This window comes from Oculina patagonica, chromosome 8, assembly GCF_052425735.1.
Source record: "Oculina patagonica isolate OP01 chromosome 8, crgOcupat, whole genome shotgun sequence".
Classification (NCBI taxonomy): domain Eukaryota; kingdom Metazoa; phylum Cnidaria; class Anthozoa; order Scleractinia; family Oculinidae; genus Oculina; species Oculina patagonica.
Window position 1 is genome coordinate 6226747 of NC_135765.1, and position 18639 is coordinate 6245385.

The 18639-nt window shown below is 36.8% G+C and overlaps 1 protein-coding gene across 2 annotated transcripts; it reads right to left on the bottom strand.

Moving 5' to 3' along the window:
* Positions 1-116: 116 nt before the first annotated feature.
* LOC144662994 (uncharacterized) lies at positions 117-18617 on the bottom strand. Of its 2 annotated transcripts, none has more exons than XM_078523921.1 (14): positions 18480-18617; positions 16548-16654; positions 15821-15884; positions 15279-15318; positions 15112-15158; positions 14616-14681; positions 13153-13362; positions 11109-12600; positions 8064-8117; positions 7188-7325; positions 6250-6450; positions 4726-5574; positions 3548-3757; positions 117-2947 (listed from the first exon to the last, which is right to left on the bottom strand). In XM_078523921.1, the coding sequence occupies exons 1-14, from the start codon at positions 18495-18497 to the stop codon at positions 2775-2777; spliced, it is 3669 nt and encodes a 1222-aa protein (XP_078380047.1). In that variant the 5' UTR covers positions 18498-18617; the 3' UTR covers positions 117-2774. The 2 variants fall into 2 exon arrangements, with proteins under 2 accessions (XP_078380047.1, XP_078380046.1); XM_078523920.1 differs by having other exon boundaries at positions 13153-13389.
* Between the last annotated feature and the right edge of the window lie 22 nt (positions 18618-18639).

Consider the following 18639-nt stretch of genomic DNA (forward strand, 5'->3'; position numbering starts at 1 on the left):
TAAAAATAGAATTTAGTCCCCAACGGAGAGAAAGTCTATTGGTCCGCCAACATGGCCGCCATGACGTCACGTGAAAACTATCTATACATGAATTTCAGAAATTAATGCAGTTCACATTTAAAGCAGATATGTGGTTTTATTGCTTCATATGAGACTGAACTTTAGTTTTTCCATGTCCTACACGATCACAATCATTCAAATATTTAAGTAAAATTATAAATAATAAACGCTTATAATTAACAAAGCTGCAATCAGCCATCAAATCATGCACTTCTGCTGTTTACCTTATTATAGGAATATAACGAAGCATTTTAACAACGCGAACAAAATATACGCGTAATAAAATTAACGCGAATTTAAGAAAAGTTCTGGTAAAATGCTTATAGTAAACGTGTTTATATTAATTAACATCAATAAAATTAACGCAAATTTTTGAAATTCGCGTTAATAACATGTATCGTTTATTTCCTGGTAGTTAAGCATGCTTTATTTACTTATTCAGGGTTCCCGTTCGTTGAAAGTAAAAAGAAATCCAGGACTTTTTATAATTTAAGCTGAAAAGAAGCATTCCTTTTGAGGGACTTTTAAATATTAGCCATCGATTCAATATAAAACCTACATTTTTCACTGAGAATGCCACAAAATAATGTCAAATGATTGGAAATAAAAGGCCACCAAGCACAATACAAGGTTCTGATATTCCTAGTCTTGAGCAGAAATTTGAATTCTTAGCTGACTTGTTCTAAAATTTCTAAGACTTTTCTTGTAAAGAAAAGCATTTCACCTGATGTTTCCCTTTCCAGCAGAACGCCCTGACTATTCTGTATAATTTATTTATATATGGTGGCTTAAATCTACAAGTGCAAAACCCCAGGGGGGGGGGGGGGTACTCCGGCTTGTAAATGACGGGGATGATCAAATGGAGGCAAAACTCAGGACCCAAAAAAATCCCTTAGTCTTCCAACATTATACCCAAAAAAATCCCTGGACCAAAAATAACTCCACCCAAAAAATCCCTTGTCAAATTACCCCTAAATTGCCAGGAGGGGCAATAATATAACACAAAGAAAATCACAACAAATTGAACGCTCGTGTTTGTTTATTCATCATACTATAAATACGCCAAGGTTGTGCCAAGGCACTTTAGTTTGTTTTTAACACCCAAAAAAATCCCCTATTTGAATCAAGTCACTCCAAAAAATACTTGCCAAATTTTCAAACCCAAAAAAATCCTTCGATCATCCCCGTCATTTACAAGCCGGAGTACCCCCCTGGATGCAAAACACCATAAAAATTAATGTACACGAATTTAATTATAATATTATATTTTATTACCCATCCAAATGGTTTAAATACAGAAAAGAAATGGGAGCAGGAACTTTGATTTCAGCTTTTTCTTTTACCACATTATCCTGCAAAACTCTCTGTTCGACTGCACACAAACAATTTTTTTTGGCAAAACAAAAAAATCTTTTTGAACTCAGCAGAAGAAAGAAGAAAGAGAACCTCAGGAACCAGAGTTACGTATTATTATAGATATATAGATTTATTTGTTATTAATATTAAAACTTTTTAAAGAGCAGTAAATAATTTAATTAAATAGAGACACTTGGTGTCAAAGACTTTCACAGTTGATAACTTGAAGTTTGCACTGCTGTACACAAGGATATGTCCGTAATTGAGTAGCCTGCGTGGCCAGCGTTCAAAGGGGAAGGAAAGGGGAGTTTGAGCGCAATTCGAACGGTGAAGGGTTTTATTCCCCGCGAGAATCGGCACCAATCAGATTGGATAATTTTGACAGCCAGACGTAAAACAGAGGGCAAGCAGATGACAAGTACTTTAGGGGCGGTATGAAAAAAAACAATAGCGTCAGGGCAGGCGTTCCCCTTCCCCCTTCTCCGATCGCGCTTCGCGCTCTCTCCTCGCACCTCACGCTCGAATTAACTCCCCTTCTCCTTCCCCTTTGAACGCCGGCCACGCAGGCTAGTAATTGAGTTGCATAACATTTAAAGGGGCTAGATTACAGTATTTTAGGAAATTCTGTTATTTTAGGGCAACAGTCTTTTATTGCCACAATGGCAACCACATAACAAGGACGTACGTCCAAATAAACATACAAATGGCATCATTCAAACTGAGATTAATTTAAAAAAGGTGTGGCCAACATTTTTCAAGGTTATCCCAAAAATATCCATTTGAATCCTCTCCAATTTTGTCCATCCTTGCCCCTTTGTGAGTTCTTCAACAGCTTCAAGCCATTTTGTAATATTTCAGTAAATTCAGTGATCGAGTTAAGTTTGTCAATTGCATGATCTAGCCCCTAAAATTAATACAGGTGGCATTGCAGTTTTTAAATATTACTGTAAACAATTTAAGTTCGCAACTTTCTGATGAAGTAACAGTCAATTTTAAAAACTGTAATAAAATAATCAATAGCCGCTTATTTCAATGGTTTTATAACTTTAAACACCATTTTAAGAAGCCAATATATAAAACTTTAAGGTTTTTGCTTAAAAAAGCTAATAAGAACACTTAGCTATATAACACACTTCACCCATTCTCATGACTTTGCTTGGCACAGAAAATGATTAAAAGACCAAGAAATTAAACTATGACTGCTAGATATTTTAATATGGGCACTTTTAACTGGTTGTACTAAAAATTAATGGTTGGTCCCATATTTTTTCCATATTTTTTTTTTGGAATAACAAGATATTTTTTGTAGTGACGGAAAAGCAGTCTTTTTGGGCGACGATCTTTCAGTTTATTTGCTGTTAAACATCCCCAGTATGGCTTGTATGGATTGTCCAGTGATTGTCAACATGACTTTTTGATCTGTTGTAACGCAGGGTTTTACATCTAGTGGCGATACTTGTGATACACTTGCGCAAAACTGCTGTCTGTTCCTCTTTTCTGACTTCTTTTAAAAATCTCTCTGACACCTCAGCTGCAGAATTAAAAAAAAACATATGGTAAAAGTTGAGTCAAGAAACCAATATTAATCATTAAATTGTTATTATGGCATTTGAAAACCCCGAAGTTCATCAGAATTGCTTGGCAACGCATTGTATTTTCAACTCTCTTTTCTGTGTTTGCAAAATGCAATAAAACATTCATCTATCTCTCATGTTTGATAGTTCATCATTTGTATGGAACTTATCATGTCAAATCTTGCATGTCTCTTGGGAAAACAACTAAGTGGAACACACTCGGACACCAACTCAAGGCCTGGCCAGTACCTTATGCATCTGCACAGCTATATCACCTGGGCAGTGGCAGCAATGGACATGCAGCTGTTTGGGCCTATGCCATGCATCAGCATGGCATAGCCGTCAGGCAGTGATAGGATAACAAAGGCCCTAGTATGTATTCTGCCCTTTACTGCCAAGGTGGGTGCAAACACCCCTAACAACTCCACACGACACATGTGGGAGCTTTTGGCTGGGAACTGCACAGCAGTGGAGCTCCCATGCCTCTTAAACACGGAAGGATACGGTGTGCGAAGAGTGATATCTGTTAACTAAGGTTACAACTTGATCAGTCTTACTTTGTATTGCATCAATCACATTTGGGTCCAGCTGTAGAGTGCCACGCTTTCCTCCTGTCACAGTTGATGCCTTTAGAACATCATCTCCAAAAGCTAACTCAGCCAGACGAACTGCAAAGTGTGTGGGCTGGCCTGATCTTGTAAGACAATCAAGATACTTCTGGCGAGGAAGAGTTACATTTGGGTTTCCTCCAATCAACACGTAAGAAACTAGAGGATGGAAAGAAATGAGTAAGGCATTTAAGTTTTAACAGTCCTAAGGATTGAAGGATTTCAAGGATTGATTGCTCATTGGTGCCTAGACTTTAGACTTTGTTTCTGTACCTTTAAATTGAGTTGGGGTATTGCTACTTCCCCCCCCCCCCCCCCACCTCCAAGGAAAGGTTACTCAGAAGAATTTTATGGAGAGGCTCTTCCCCAACCCTTACTGTTAAAATTATAATTATACCTTTTTTAACAGAAAAGTTAACCCTTTCATATACACCTTCAATAGAAAATGGTACCCTTTTACATACCAAGTATGGACACTACATCTCTTTTCAAGATAGTTTTAAAGGCCACCCTACTAAATACGTAAATGACAGTCGGCTTACCCATTTCTATACTCCCACTCATGAAATCCCTACTCTTTGATATACCTCCAGCATAAAAAAATGTACCCCTTTCGGGTGGAGCCTTCCTGTTTAGTCCACGGATGGGGAGTACCCTCCCTCCCAGTATTCAGTATTCCCCCTGGATGGCATGATAGTTTATGGATTGCAGGTTATTGTTCCCCCGATTGGAGAGAGGTACTGTGTAATTGTGTCTTGCCCTTCCCCAAAAAATCTGTAAGTCACAAGTAAATCTGGACCTCAGAGCAAAATACTCAGCAAATACACAAGGTAAGTAAGCAAAGTATTTTAGTTGTGGCTTATTACATCCTACACATTGTACACGAGGGATAAAGGGGGAGGGTGCAGGTTGTGCAAACACCCTTCCCCCCTAGATGACCTGGCTTTCTATAACAACTGGCATTCTGCGAAAAAAGTCAGTTAAGCAATTATTTTATACTGGTGCACCCCCTCCTAAAAAAATCATGGATCTGTCCCTGTTGTATGATGAGATAAAGTGCAAAAAATTGAAATTTAACAGTACTGTTTGGAGCGAAACAGTTCATTAAATTTGTCACATGTACTTACAATCAGGAGTCATTTTAATGCCAGACACAATCACACTTTCAGTAGATGCTGGACCAGGCTTGTAAATACTACCTACAACAGGCGGGAAATCTCCGTAGTATTTGCGTGCCATAGCCACATTCTTCTCTGGGGAATCACCATCGTTTACATGTTGGTAAGTCTCCTGGATACGCACAGTATATGCACCAAGGTTTTCAAGTCCTTCAGGTCTCACACACGGACTGTTCTCACTGCCACTAGCTTCCACGCTGTTTCTTTGCAAGAGACCAGGACTCAATGTTTGATCTGCTTGTTTAGATGATACCTTGACTGCAGTCTGCATGGTGGACGGCAAGTGAACGACTGTTATGTCTGGGTCAATGCCTGGTGGTACACTAACATCCTGCTCAGTGTCTTCCGAGTCTTCCCTGGAGTCGGCAGTTGACTCCGATGGCACATTAGAGTCTTGTGCTTGTTTGAGATGATGAGTCTCACTGTGATCTACACCATCCCGAGCACCGTTCTGTGGTGGTTCCTCTTGTTCACTGTCAGAAGATATTCTGACTGTTGATGGCGGCGTATGACTTGAGCCAGGCTGATCTAAAGTGTCCATGTCAAACTCTTCATACTCTTCATCTGAATCAGCTAAAGAGTCATCACGTTCATCATGCTGCATGTCATTGCCAACTGCCATAGAAGGAGGTCCTCGGTCGTCATTATCCTCACTTCTTTTTACTCTTTTTGACGATCTTTTTCGCTGTGGATTACGGGCCCTCTTGCACCTCTGAGCAATGCTAGTAACACAACCTTTCCACAGGTTTCTCTTCTCTTCACTGGACATATGTTGGGCAAATTTCTGAAGGACTTCCCCTAAAACAAGGATTTAAATAAACTAATCTTAAAAGACAATTATTACTGAAAGAAATCTAGATACGTGTAAATAAAGATATTAATTGACAGGTGAGTAAGAGTCAGCCTAACCTAAAGCCTTGTTTTTATGTCAGGGAAATTTTAGACAATTACCAATTTTCATGTTTCAATGCAACTGCCCCAAACATTTACAACTAATGAAAACATAACAGTGAAGATTTCCTCATTATTTTGCCTGGGATAGTCTGGCACACAGACAGGAAAATTATAAATAGAAAGTATTTCCATTTCCCAACAGCAAACAGAACTATGCAACCTTCACCAATCGTTCCTGACTTATGAAACATAAACCATGCTGGTCCACAATGTCTGCAATGAGTTTGGCTGAGTACCGAACCTATATGTTTGTCTCAAGTTGCCAAAGCAGCTTACAAACCAAAACTGCAACAACTGTGGGATGATCATGAAGCCAATAAAACAACAACAACAACAGCAATAATACTTATACTTCTTTGCAATATTATATCTTTATTGGAACCACTTTTAAAATAAGAAGTTCCCTGAGGCATTCATCTCCAATTTTCTCCAGCATATAAGCACCAGGCTTAAAACCAGTAAAAAAAAAACAAAAAAAAATAACTATAGATACAGAATCTTTAAGGTATTGATTATTACGTTTAATGGCATCCAATATGACTGGGTTTAAAGCTGCCTTTCCTCCAATTCCATAAGGTGTGGATTTGATCAAAACATCAAGTCCAAAGAGCTTCTCTGCCAGGCGCAGCGCATAGAATTTTGGCCGACCCTTGGATTTTTCCACTGCATCTTCCAGCTCGTACTTTGTCAGCAGAACATGTGGATTGTGACCTATTGTTACTGTAAGAAAATAAATTATTATAAATTCCAATATTTATATCATAATTTAGTCAATCTATTATAGTTACCTTGTTGTTACTTATTTTCGCGGGTACTTAATTTTGTGAAAATGGAACAGGAATATTTTGCTGGACTTAAATTTCGTGATTTGGCCAAAAAAAGATGTTCAAAGGAACTTAATTTCGCGAAAATTGTCAAATACTGGCCTGCATTAACGAACAGTAAGTCTCAAATTTGGCACAACTGATTTGCATTTTCCACAGCAATAGTTTCCAATGACACTGAACAAAACCATATCAAAACGAATCCGACTTAAAACAGTTTGACATGTTCCTTTGTAACAAAAGTAGAGCTAGTTTGACGACTGTACCAACTAGATAATTATGTAGTAAGCTGACGGCAACATTGATTAATCATTACGAATTATATTGAAGGGTATAAAAGTTTGCGTCATTATTTTTTCGCGAGAACCTTTTTTCGTGGGTCTTTAATTTTGCGATTTTTTTAAATCGCGAAAATTAAGTCCTGCGAAAATAAGTAACAAAAGGGTAACATTTTAATCAATCAATCAAAATCTTTTTCAATGTGTCATGTCGTGTTTGGTCAAATCCGACATAGCGAACAAGCGCATGGTATACATCTACTCGAGCCAGAAGCATCAAGGATTTGGATACAGTTTTCAAAGGGAGTGCCAAATTTATATTCCTAAAACATTGCAAACACTGCCTCAAACTTACCGAGTTGTAACAGGTCTCCCCTGGCAGGATCTGGGTTGTTCTTTTGATAATCAGCAACTATTGCATTAAGGCATGATTGCCACTGAGTTTGATTCTCCTGGTTAGGGTGCTCTAAGACATAGTTATTGATAAGCATGGCTGGAAAGGAGATAACAGATATTTAAATCATTATTTTCACTATACATATAGTATTTTAAGTTTTAAAGAAACTCTTCAACCTTTCTGACAACAAGGTATAAAAAAATAATTATTAATTCCAGACATAACATTTGAGCAAACATACATAAATTATGGAATGTTAACCAATGTTCGAAATATAAAAAAAATCTTAAATTTCACTTTGCAAAAATTAATGATGAAAAATCCAGCATATTAAACAGTACCACATGAAAGTACTGCTCAATAGAGAAGTTTTTATTTGAATGTCACATACTAGGATTTTATCCACAGACTTAAAAGTTCAAACAGACTGGCCACTCAAAAGTACTTACTAGGCTTAAAGGGGCTGTGTCACGGCTTTGTTTGCCAAATACCCCCTATGAAACTTAATGCTTACAAAGAAATTACTTCTATGCATCTAAATGACAAACCCATAGCTGCATTTTAAACAAATACTTTTATGCCTCCCGGACATTACAATTTAAAGTTACAAACAAAAGTGATTAACTTTGCCGGAACTGTTTAGCCTAATAGTAATTGAAAAACCCATATCGCAATCTGTTTTTTTAATTGTCTTGAATTTTTGTCCATCTGTACCTTCTTTTGTATTTTGCTATATTTTACTCAATTTGGTAGCTCCATTTTCATATAATTATATCTAAATTTAGCAAAAATCCATGATACAGTTCTTTAACATTCAAACCATCCTATACTTGCCTGCATTAAGTAAGTCCTTTTGTGAGGCTTTACTTTGTCTGCTTTTAACATCATCTGAAGAGCAGAAATTAAGGGTTGATTATTCAAACAAAGTTTAAGTTATATCTGGTTATCACTTAATAAATATGAGATTTACATAAAATTCTGCAAATGGCTAAATTTGGTGGCAGCCATAGTGTAAATTGCATTGTTATAACATGGTTTTTTTTAATTTATTTTTTATTTTTTTTCCACACAAACAAAAAATAAAATTATGAAAAAATAGATAATACAAAATCAATATACAAGATAATAATTAATATACAGGACTACAATATAATATAAGATTAGAAACAAAATGGCGAGGGAACCTAATAAAAAACCACGGGGCTTGTAAGCTTAGGTTCCCTCATAAGAAAAACAGATGGATAAAATGCAATGCTACAGATCCCATTTTGAAGTGGTGTAACTAGTACTTAAGGAGGCTCAATGTAGTTTTTTTAGCCTAAGGATGGTTGTTTTGAAAATTAAAATTACCTAGGAAGCCAATGTTCGATTTTTGCCAAAATACACCATAATGATCAAATATGACCAAATTTTAATTTTTTACCCGTCACTTAGTCACAACGGTTACCATAGCAACGATTGACGTTTTCTTTTGTTCTCAAACAAGCTTGATTTTCTCGAAATGTAGATTGACACTTGGTGTTTATTTTTTGATATGTTAAAGTTTAGTAGATTGACTAACTGTTGACCAAATTTTAGAAAAATCTGTAAGAGCGTTTTCAAGTAAATCAAGAATGAAATTTTCAGAAAAACACCGTTTTAATATAAAATAGGCGCCTTAAAATTGTTTCGTATTATTTGAGCACAGTTTCTCTCACTGAAATATAAATACTTACACCATCAAAGACCATTAACTAAAAGCGAAAGACTTTTTGCTTTAATTTGTTAAAATATATCAACTGCCGATTGTAAGAAATTATAAGAAAATGCCAAAAACTTCATTCTTGATTTACTCTAAAACGCTCTTACAGATTTTCCTAAAATTTTGAGCACAGGTAGTAAATCTACTATACTTGAACATATCAAAAAATGAATACCAAGAGTCAATCTAGATTTTGAGAAAATCAAGCTTGTTTGAGAACAAAAGAAAACGTCAATGGTTGCTATGGTAACCTTTGTGACAAAGTGACGGGTAAAAAATTAAAATTTGGTCATATTTGATCATTATGGTGTATTTTGGCAAAAATCGAACATTGGCTTCCTAGATAATTTTAATTTTCAAAACAACCACCCTTCGGCTAAAAAAACTACATCGAGCCTCCTTAAGGCTATTGGCTTAAATCTGATTTTAACCTTGACTTCACAAATAGGGTCTTAAGGCCCGTTTACACAGGCAATTTTTGTTGCATAACTCAATGACATTTTTGTTGCGCCGGAAGTGGCGTGAACTCTCCTGCGATATTGCAGCAATAAAATCGCCATGAAATTGCCACAAGTTTGCGAAACAAGCGGCAAAAAAATCGTGGTGATATCACAGGAGTTTTGAACCTGTTTGAGACTTGATGCAACTTCGGCGCGGCAAAAATTGCATTGTGTAAACAAAAAACGCTTGACTGTGTAAACGAGCTTAATAAAATGATTAGTACAGCCCTGTACTTTCAGTGATCACAGCATAACAACATTTAAACTGTCTTGTAGTACTCTAGTAAATTAAAATATGCTAGTGTTTAGTAGGTTTCCTACTGTGTAACTCAGTATATAAGAAATAGAAAACATTATACTAAAGGAGAACTTTATACATTGAATTGAGGAACAGGAACAGGAATGGAAGTTTGGGAGAATGAAAAATGCTATGTGAACATGAGACATAGGCAGGTGTTTCCACAACTTTCATAAATTCTCCCAAACTTGCACAGGTATTTCTTTTGTCTTTGACTATACATTAACAGAGATGTGGAGCAAATGTTTTGTTTCAGAAAATACTTAGTCAATGGTTTGAAGTCAAGGGTAGCAGTAGTTCCTATAGTGTGATTGTCTGGGTGAGAGTAGTTCTGAAATAACTGATGTTGGTGATTAAAGCTTCAACAGCTTGTAGTGCAGAAGTCATCTTCAGAGTCAAGACTTGTCTCTGACAATGACTTTTGCTTAGGAAAAGAAACTGTCAGTCCGATATAACAAACTCCCACCACAACGTCTAACACATTGTTGTGGGAGTACCAGTCCCTTGGTACTTTGTTTTATTGAGTTCCACTGTAGAAACATGGGTTTAAAATTTCTTTCAACAGTGGAGGTTTAAAGGAGCTATGTCACAGGGATTTCAGAGATTTTTGTTTTCAGTAAACTGTTCTGAAATTAGGGGTAGGCAACTTAACCCATGAAAAACAATATCTTTAAACATCTAAAAGAAGATATACTCGTCTGGCAACCTTTAGTTTATTTGCGGTTAGAAATCAAACTACATGCATGGCTTTAAAAATATATTTTTTGAGGATGCACGGAAACAACTTGAAAAGTTTAACCTTAATCTTTCAAGTTCTGTTGTAATTCATTTCCATCCTAGCCATCCGCAACCAAAGATGCTAGTTAACAGTTTCAGTTCTCTAATAAAGCAATTGTTTTTAAAATGGACCATTACTCTTAGGTTTCCAAGACTCAAATATAAATTTTGGCTGCTCCAGAATCTGTTAAAATCCATGACGAAGCCCCTTTAACAGTGGTAATCGAGCATGTTTGAGGTTTCATTTCTATAATAATTTTAAATGAAGAGAAGATCATCACAGTAATGACACAACTTAAGCAGTTGTGAAAATAAAGCCCCAAAAAATCAGGCTTGCCGGGACGCGAACCCTGACCTCTGCGATACTGTTGCAGCGCTCTCAGTATTGCAGAGGTCAGGGTTCGAGTCCCAGCAAGCCTGATTTTTTCAGGCTTTATTTTCAACTGCTCAAGTTGTGTTCATTACTGCAAGGATCTTCTCTTCATTTATTCTTCATCCGCAGTTCAAATATATGACTTCATATAATTATCCATTATTTTATAATAATTTTATTGTCTACTTACCAGATTTTTGCGTGGCAGCACCTGTAGCTGAAGATACATGGAGTTCTTTTTCTTGCTGTGTGGAATGACTAGCAGTTGCAGTCATAACTGTTTGTGGCTGCCAAGCTGGTGTGGCGTGAACCTTATTCGGTGATGGTGACATTACATTTGCAGCATGCGAAAGTGTGATGTATCCTGATGGTATGTCCTTTTGTACTGAGCTTGGTGTAGCATTATCCAGTGGAATCCTTGTAAACTGCTGATCACTTGAATTCTGTGCTGACACACGAGCTCCAGAGCTATTGACCACCAGTAGCGCTTGTTGTGACAGATAATGGCTAGGTCCAGGAGACATGACCGCAGGGTAATAATGTGGTGTGGGACTTCTGACAACAGTACTTACAGAAACTGGACAAACCGTTGGAGGCCTTTGATGGCAAGGTACAATTTCTGTCACTCCTTCATGTCCAGTTTTATGTGCTGGCTCATTCTTTTCAGCACGGTTAGTAATTGAGCCTGTTTGATGGTCAACGTATGGAGATTGTTGTGAGGGTGCTGGTATAATTTGTACTGGAGGTGGATAAGAAGTTCCAGCATGTGAAGAAGGCAGTATTATTTGTTGTGGCCGTGGAGTTAAGGTCTTGTTGTACTCAGCCTGATGAGATAAATCTCTTGGTTGTGTCAGAACACTTGTGACCTTTGTTTGAAGTGATGTGGCACTGACAGTTGTAGCAATCGCAGATTGATTAGCAATGGATGCTACAGAATTGGTTCCATTTGGCAGGGAACTGCCTTCTTTAATAACTAAACTTGACTCATTTCCATTTGGAGAAGGCTCCCTATTGCTTGGTAATGCTTGTTCAGAATAAACAGATTTGTTCACTTTACTGCGCGTGTCACGTTCACAAGATACAGTTGCTAATGAACTACCTTGCTTATTCTCTGATACTGTTGACTCAACAACTGAAGGCACACTATGAAAATGTGAAGTACATGTAACTCCAGGCGAGGATGTGGCAATAGCTACTGTCTGTGGTTTGGGTGAAGGTTCATCCTGGGAGTCCGAAACTAAAATCACACCAGGTTGATTTCCAGAAACATTCTTTTCAGAAGCATTTGTCAAATCAGATGAAGTTCTTATTGAAGCTAAGTTTAAAGAAGATGCAGAAACTTGATGATCATCTTTTTCCCGTGAAGTAAAACATGAACTACCTTCAGAGGGAAAGGATGTGAAACTGACACTTCTCTTCTCTTTTCTGGAGTCTTTACATGAACTACAAGAATCCAGAACAGGCTGATGTACGACATTAGCATGAGGCGTTGTTTGAATAATTACAGGTCCTCCACAACAACTGTGGGAAGGGTTTTTACCAAGCTCGTCCAGTCTGTTGTTTATTTTGGTTAATAATTCCATTACTGTTGTCTGAGAAGATTCTGAACATAGCTTCTCTAGTTTGGAGTCCAAAATAGAGATTTTCTCCATCATCTGCTTCTGGTTGGTCAAGAGGTCCTCCTGTTTGAAATAAAACAGAACAAATGCAGGACTGAAAAGCTTGACTTAAACCATATAATTACTATGATTCTAGATCCTAGATTGTAACGGTAAAGGTTAAGTGTGTTTGAGCCTAGTGACCCAGCAGGCTGGAGCTTATCCCAGTTTCAGTAGCATGAAGTGACTAGGAGCATTTCTTCTCCCCACTGGATGGGATGCTAGTCCAATTGCAGGGTGACCTCCCAGCATTAAATTTGCTGGTACCCATTTATACACCTGAGTGAAGAGAGGCAATGCAGTGGCCGGACCAGGCCTCGAGCCAGGACAGCTTGATCCTGAGTCCAGCGCACTAACAATTAGGCCACTGCACCTTCCACAAACCATATGAACTGTAACTTCATTCAGACAGATCAAAATTTGAAAAGATTTCTCTCATTCTGAAGACAAAGCATTATTTCACTGAAGAGATCCAGGAAGCCATAAAACCTCTATGGGAGATAAGGTGGCCTGATGGTTAGCAAGTGGGCTGTACATGTAATCAATAAAAGATAAAAAAAGAAAACAAATTCTTACCAAAACAGTGCCAGTCTTTTGAAGTTTGTTGCTATGATCACTTTTTGATGATATTTCACCTTGCTTGTGATCTACATCGTCAGCTGCAGGATCTTGTTGTTCCTCATTAGCGTCACCATCACTGTTATGATCTTGATCCATCTGTTTGTTGCATACGTCAGGTTCCTTTCCTGGAGAATCTGTGTGCTCTTGTGTTCTTGAATCTTTATTCTGTTGTAAGAGGCATGAGGTGGATGCCTTTCCAGAGTCAATGGGCCGATTATTTAAATGAAGTTATTGGTTTAGGGTTCATTTGGGGTTTGACCACTAGGTCAAATTAAGTTTTTACAACAGGGAGGAGCTGCAATTTATGTAGACTGCATTTAAAGGTGGTGAAACAAGTCTAGGTAACTATAAATTAAAGCTGTTTTAACTTCATTTAAATGATCAACCCAAGTTAATAATAATTATACATGTATTTATGTAATATTCTCTAAAACTTTTTAAACTGTCTTGCTATTGGTTACATGTTGTGCTTGTTAATAAAATAACTTATTAATAAGATGTTACACAAACTATTTTTTTGTCAATAGCTAATGTCTAATGGAACAGCAAACTACATGACAATATTTACAACTGAGTTATTTTTTTAAGAGAACAGGTGCACATTTTTATGATACTCTGAGAAAATAAACCAGTTGTTCTTTTATGGGTTGTTAGAAGAAGTCTCAAAAAGTTTGAAAATCACTTTCCTATAAAAAGTCCCGTTTTCTTGCAATAACCGCTGAGGCAGATAAACTATACAAATGCAATGCATGGTCTATTGCTTAATGCAACCCCTTAAACAAACTTTTTAAGTGAAGTATATGTACTTGTTATGTATCAAATCTGCAAAGGCAGCTTGTGTCTTCAAGAAAAGTTGAACATGGCTCAACTTTTCCTGCAGATAATACATTTTTCTATTATTTTAATTTTATGCATATACCTTGCTGTTAACACACAAAAGACAAGAGAAGCAAGTTTTACTCTGTAGCCCAAGACACAAGACTTAAGGTTGAAAGCCCAGCCATCAGTTATAGCCAGGGAAAATCCCTACTTCTGTGCAACTTAGAGTTAGCCTGATTAATTGTCTTGAAAGCCTTAATCTTAATAAAATTTTTATGTTTAATTACAGATCTGGGAATTTGTTATTATTAAACATTGCTTGTCTAGGATTGAAAGCTTTGCATGTAGGCATGTGGGGGACATTAAATGAATTAAGCCTTTAATAACACAACCCTGCAACACTCTTCCCAATCCAAGAGCAAAAAAACTTTGAAGAAAAAACTTTATCTTGAGCAATAAGCATCCACAGCTCACTAATTGCTCAGAATGATCTTTGATAAGCATTTGTATGAAAATACTATAAAATCTGTAAAAACAATTGAAGAACGGAGAGGCTATAATACATGTCAACATTTATGAAAAATAAGTAAATTTTCTACCTGAGGTATACATGTTCCATCAACATCATCATCGCCTTTTAACCTTTTTGTTACATTTATCCATGCCTGTTGTACAAATAAAGATGACAGTGAGAGTGATCACACAAAAATCAAAGGTACACATACAGTGCAAAAACGGCAGGGGTATTTTGCAGAATGCAGAACAAAGAATGCAGAATGATGGTCAGTGGACGGTTTGCTTGCTGGAAGCTTTCACTCTAGTTTGCTTGACATTAGCTTCACCCTGGTTTGCTTGCATTTAGCTTTCACTCCGGATTGCTTGCAGTTAGCTTTTATTTGTTGGTTCAGGACATCATTCTGTGTTTTGCATTCTGCGTTCTGCAAAATACCCCTGTTGGTGCAAATAATCAACGAAACACAAAGAAATACCTCATTGTTCCTTATTTTCTCAGGAACTTTTGTGATTAAAAAATTGCAAAACTTAAATCCCACAACAACAAAAAAAATTAACAATAGGGTATATAGGACTAAATACCTCAAGTGGACTATCATCCTTTGGTGCAATTGCTCTCTTGTTTGAAGCTAAAGAACAACATCAGGGAAGTTGTCAGTATCACAATCTTATGCTAGAAACCTGATAGTATATTACATGTACGATACATGTAAAATCAAGTGGAACAGAGGGAATTATTCTAAACATACCTGGCTTTTCTGTCTCAAGTTTTGAGGCAAATTCTTTTACCTGTAAAAAGGGAAGAAAAAGCTCAACACTTGAAACAACAATCAAACAGGCTTTTCACACAGTGACACAGGCAAAAACAACATTAGTACAAGCATAAATGCACTGAGAGTTGCATTGAGGGATTAGGAGTTTTAATGACTCTTTAAATGTAATTTAGGCAAGGTCGATGTTAACGTCGGTGCTGGTTAGCGGCCCCCTGTCTATGCTGGTGAGCCAACAATAATTATTCTTACTGTTCAGCAAGTACTGAATATTCATGTTGTGAAATAGTGACTTGTTTTGACATGTAAGCTATTTATAAATAAAGACCATTACATCATTTATACAATGCATCAACCAAATGCATTTTCTGAACTATTGCATGCATTCTTTACACAAACCACACATGTGACTGCTTTCCAAAAATGGTTGACGGCTGGTTTTTTCTAGCCAAATGGCTGTTAAACTGTATTTACTCAGTTTTATACGGAAGCCATTTTAATGTTTTTTTAACGTTTCTAACCTGTGCTGTAGTCTTTGTTTTAACTTGTCTAGCAATCCAGCGCCAGTTTTTGTTGCCTTCATCTCTGTTGAAAAGTGAGCAGATAATAAGTGAATTAGCTAGCGACCGAAGATTGCATAGGAAATTAAAGATAGTTTACATAAATATAATCCATCAAATAATATTTTTTTGGCTGCGATTGGTCTAAACATTTTATGTGATGCAGCCAAAAATTGGGGAATACCCAATGTAATTGTTTAACAAATTGTCACAATGCCTGTATAATGGTCAAAAAGGTCACGGTGAATGTTGCTAATATCATACTCAAACCCCTTCCCTCCCTCCCTTTCCCACCAGAAAAATCTCTTCAAAATATTTATCATCTGAGGAGCTTGACTAAATAAAATACAAATTAGAAGAAACTCAGCTGTGTTCTATTGGAAATCAGTGAATCTGATTGGTAAGTTCTCCTGCTGTTTTCTATTTGCTAAAAAACCCAATCATATGAAAGTTGTTTTATAAAGGAAAATCATAAAGTTGTAGATTTTTACTGCAATCCTTTAGAGTCTCTACAAAAATAATTAGACTACTTGTCCTCATTTCTTATAAGTGATAGTCAACTTGGTTGCGCCTGGTTGATAATTCGTTCATAGACAACTCAGGCATGTTGTCAACAAAACGTTACGTGAGAAACCAGTAATGGGCTCATGTTACAGTTACTGCATAGTAAATCAAGACTTCAAAATACATTTTTAAAGCATCCAAGAGTCTGCTCTTTTCTTCTTCACTCCATTCAGTCTTGGAAGCGTCACCTTCAGTTTTCTTATCCTTAGGTGACAATTCACTTGTCCCACTCTGTCGCAAAAAGAGAACAAGATATCGTTAAACTGTGTTGTTTCGGAAAATATCCATACCCCTCCCACAGAAGGCTTTTTGGGTTAAATCCACCACCCCTCCAGAAATTCCAAATAAACAATTTCCATACTTTCCTTTAAAAATTTTGGCTTAGAGAGCTCCCCCCCGGAATTTTTAAGACCTTCCATGGGGTTGGAATGGATTTTTTCTGGAATTGCACAATTAAGAGTACAGAAATGATGTCAAATCTACCGTGAGGCCTTTTATATTTTTTCATCAACTGTTGCGTTTCTGTATATACCGGTACATGTATCAAGGTGGCACAATGTAAACAAGCCTTCTTTAAAATGATGAAAGCAGCTGGGCAAAGTGGTATTCACAGGTGGTCATTAATTTACCCTGTCATGCTTGGCCCTTTATAAAACCCCTGGCATCGACTGCATGGCGGGTATGAAAAAGGAAGGGATAAGGGCATCAGGAATTAGTGTAGGGACTGCAAATACATATAAATCCCAATAACTTGGACTTTCAAGGGAAATCGAAAAAAAAGTTCAATTACAAGGATTCTCCCCAGCAATAAATTATTGCTCTTCATGCCCGCTTCTTGCACTTATGACATAGTGTATTTGGGATCAGCCCCGATGATATGGGTATAAAAACACCCACGGATAGCACTTTCCTTAAGACATTTTTTTCAAAGGCATGCACGATCCCCTACACAAACAGTATCTATACATTAATACACTACACAGAAGAATTCCAAGCTACTAATACTTTATACTTAATTTCATCAACTCTGATTTTAGAACTTACAAGTTATTTTACTGTAGTTTCTCGGTTATAAGGTGCATGTTTTTTTGAAGAAAATATGTTTTTTCTTGGGAAGTTTTTGCCAAAATTGGGGTGCATCTTATAGCCGGGTATTTTTTAAGTTCTAAGGTACTTGCTGACTGGTGCAGCATAAAAGCAATCAGGTCGGGTGTCCTACTGATCAAAAACCCAATGTTATCATACAAATTCTCCCTCCTTGCACTACATTCAAAGCAGCTGTTGTATTCAATTTGATCGAGGGACAGTAGATGAAAAGCCACTTTGTGGAAATGCCACTGCAAAATCCCATGATTATTATTTATTTATTTATTTACTTAATTATTTATTTATTTATTTGCTTATAACTTTATTATTATTATTATTATTATTATTATTATTATTATTATCATTATTATTATTATAATTATTATTATTGCCACAGATTTCCTTTTTTTCAAGTTAGGTGAATTAAAATAATTATTGCAATTTACCTAATTATATATTGCACATGTTCAAAAGAAATACAGATACTCTCCATTCAATGATCAGTTTCATTTTTCTAAAAAAATTAATGTTTTTCCCTTTTGAGGTCAACATTAATCATAAATAGTGATTATTATTTTAAATCCATGCGTCCATGACTCCTTCTTTCAAGAAATTGCACCTTGTGCTGGCATCAAATATAATTTCACTTTTCAATATGGTTGGGTGTGGGTGGATATTATACGCTTTATTTACAAAAGTTAAACTTTCATGTCTAAAATAAGCAAAGTCATCAATTCCACTTCATATATTGAGATTCAGAAGGCTATGATAACAACCTGATTATTACTTAGTACCTCGAGCGAAAGATCTACCTACAAACAACTAATCTATTTTGTTTATTCACACGTCATCGGACATTTTCTTTATTTGGCTCGGTGCCGAAGTTCACTTCTCGTTTCTCCCCTTTGGCGGAACAATAAGCCGCCTGTTAAAACGCTTTACCGTGTTTACAAACTCTTTAAAGTCTTACCTTTCTGCGACGTGACATCTCGAACACGCTGTTTAAGAACTGAGAACGAAATCGGCGCCTTTAAAACGAACTACGACCACAACAAGACGTTTTTCGCACGGCCGAGTGCTCTCCCGTCGAGCGTCGAGCGGCGCCCCAACGCGTGCGTGCGCACCTTTCA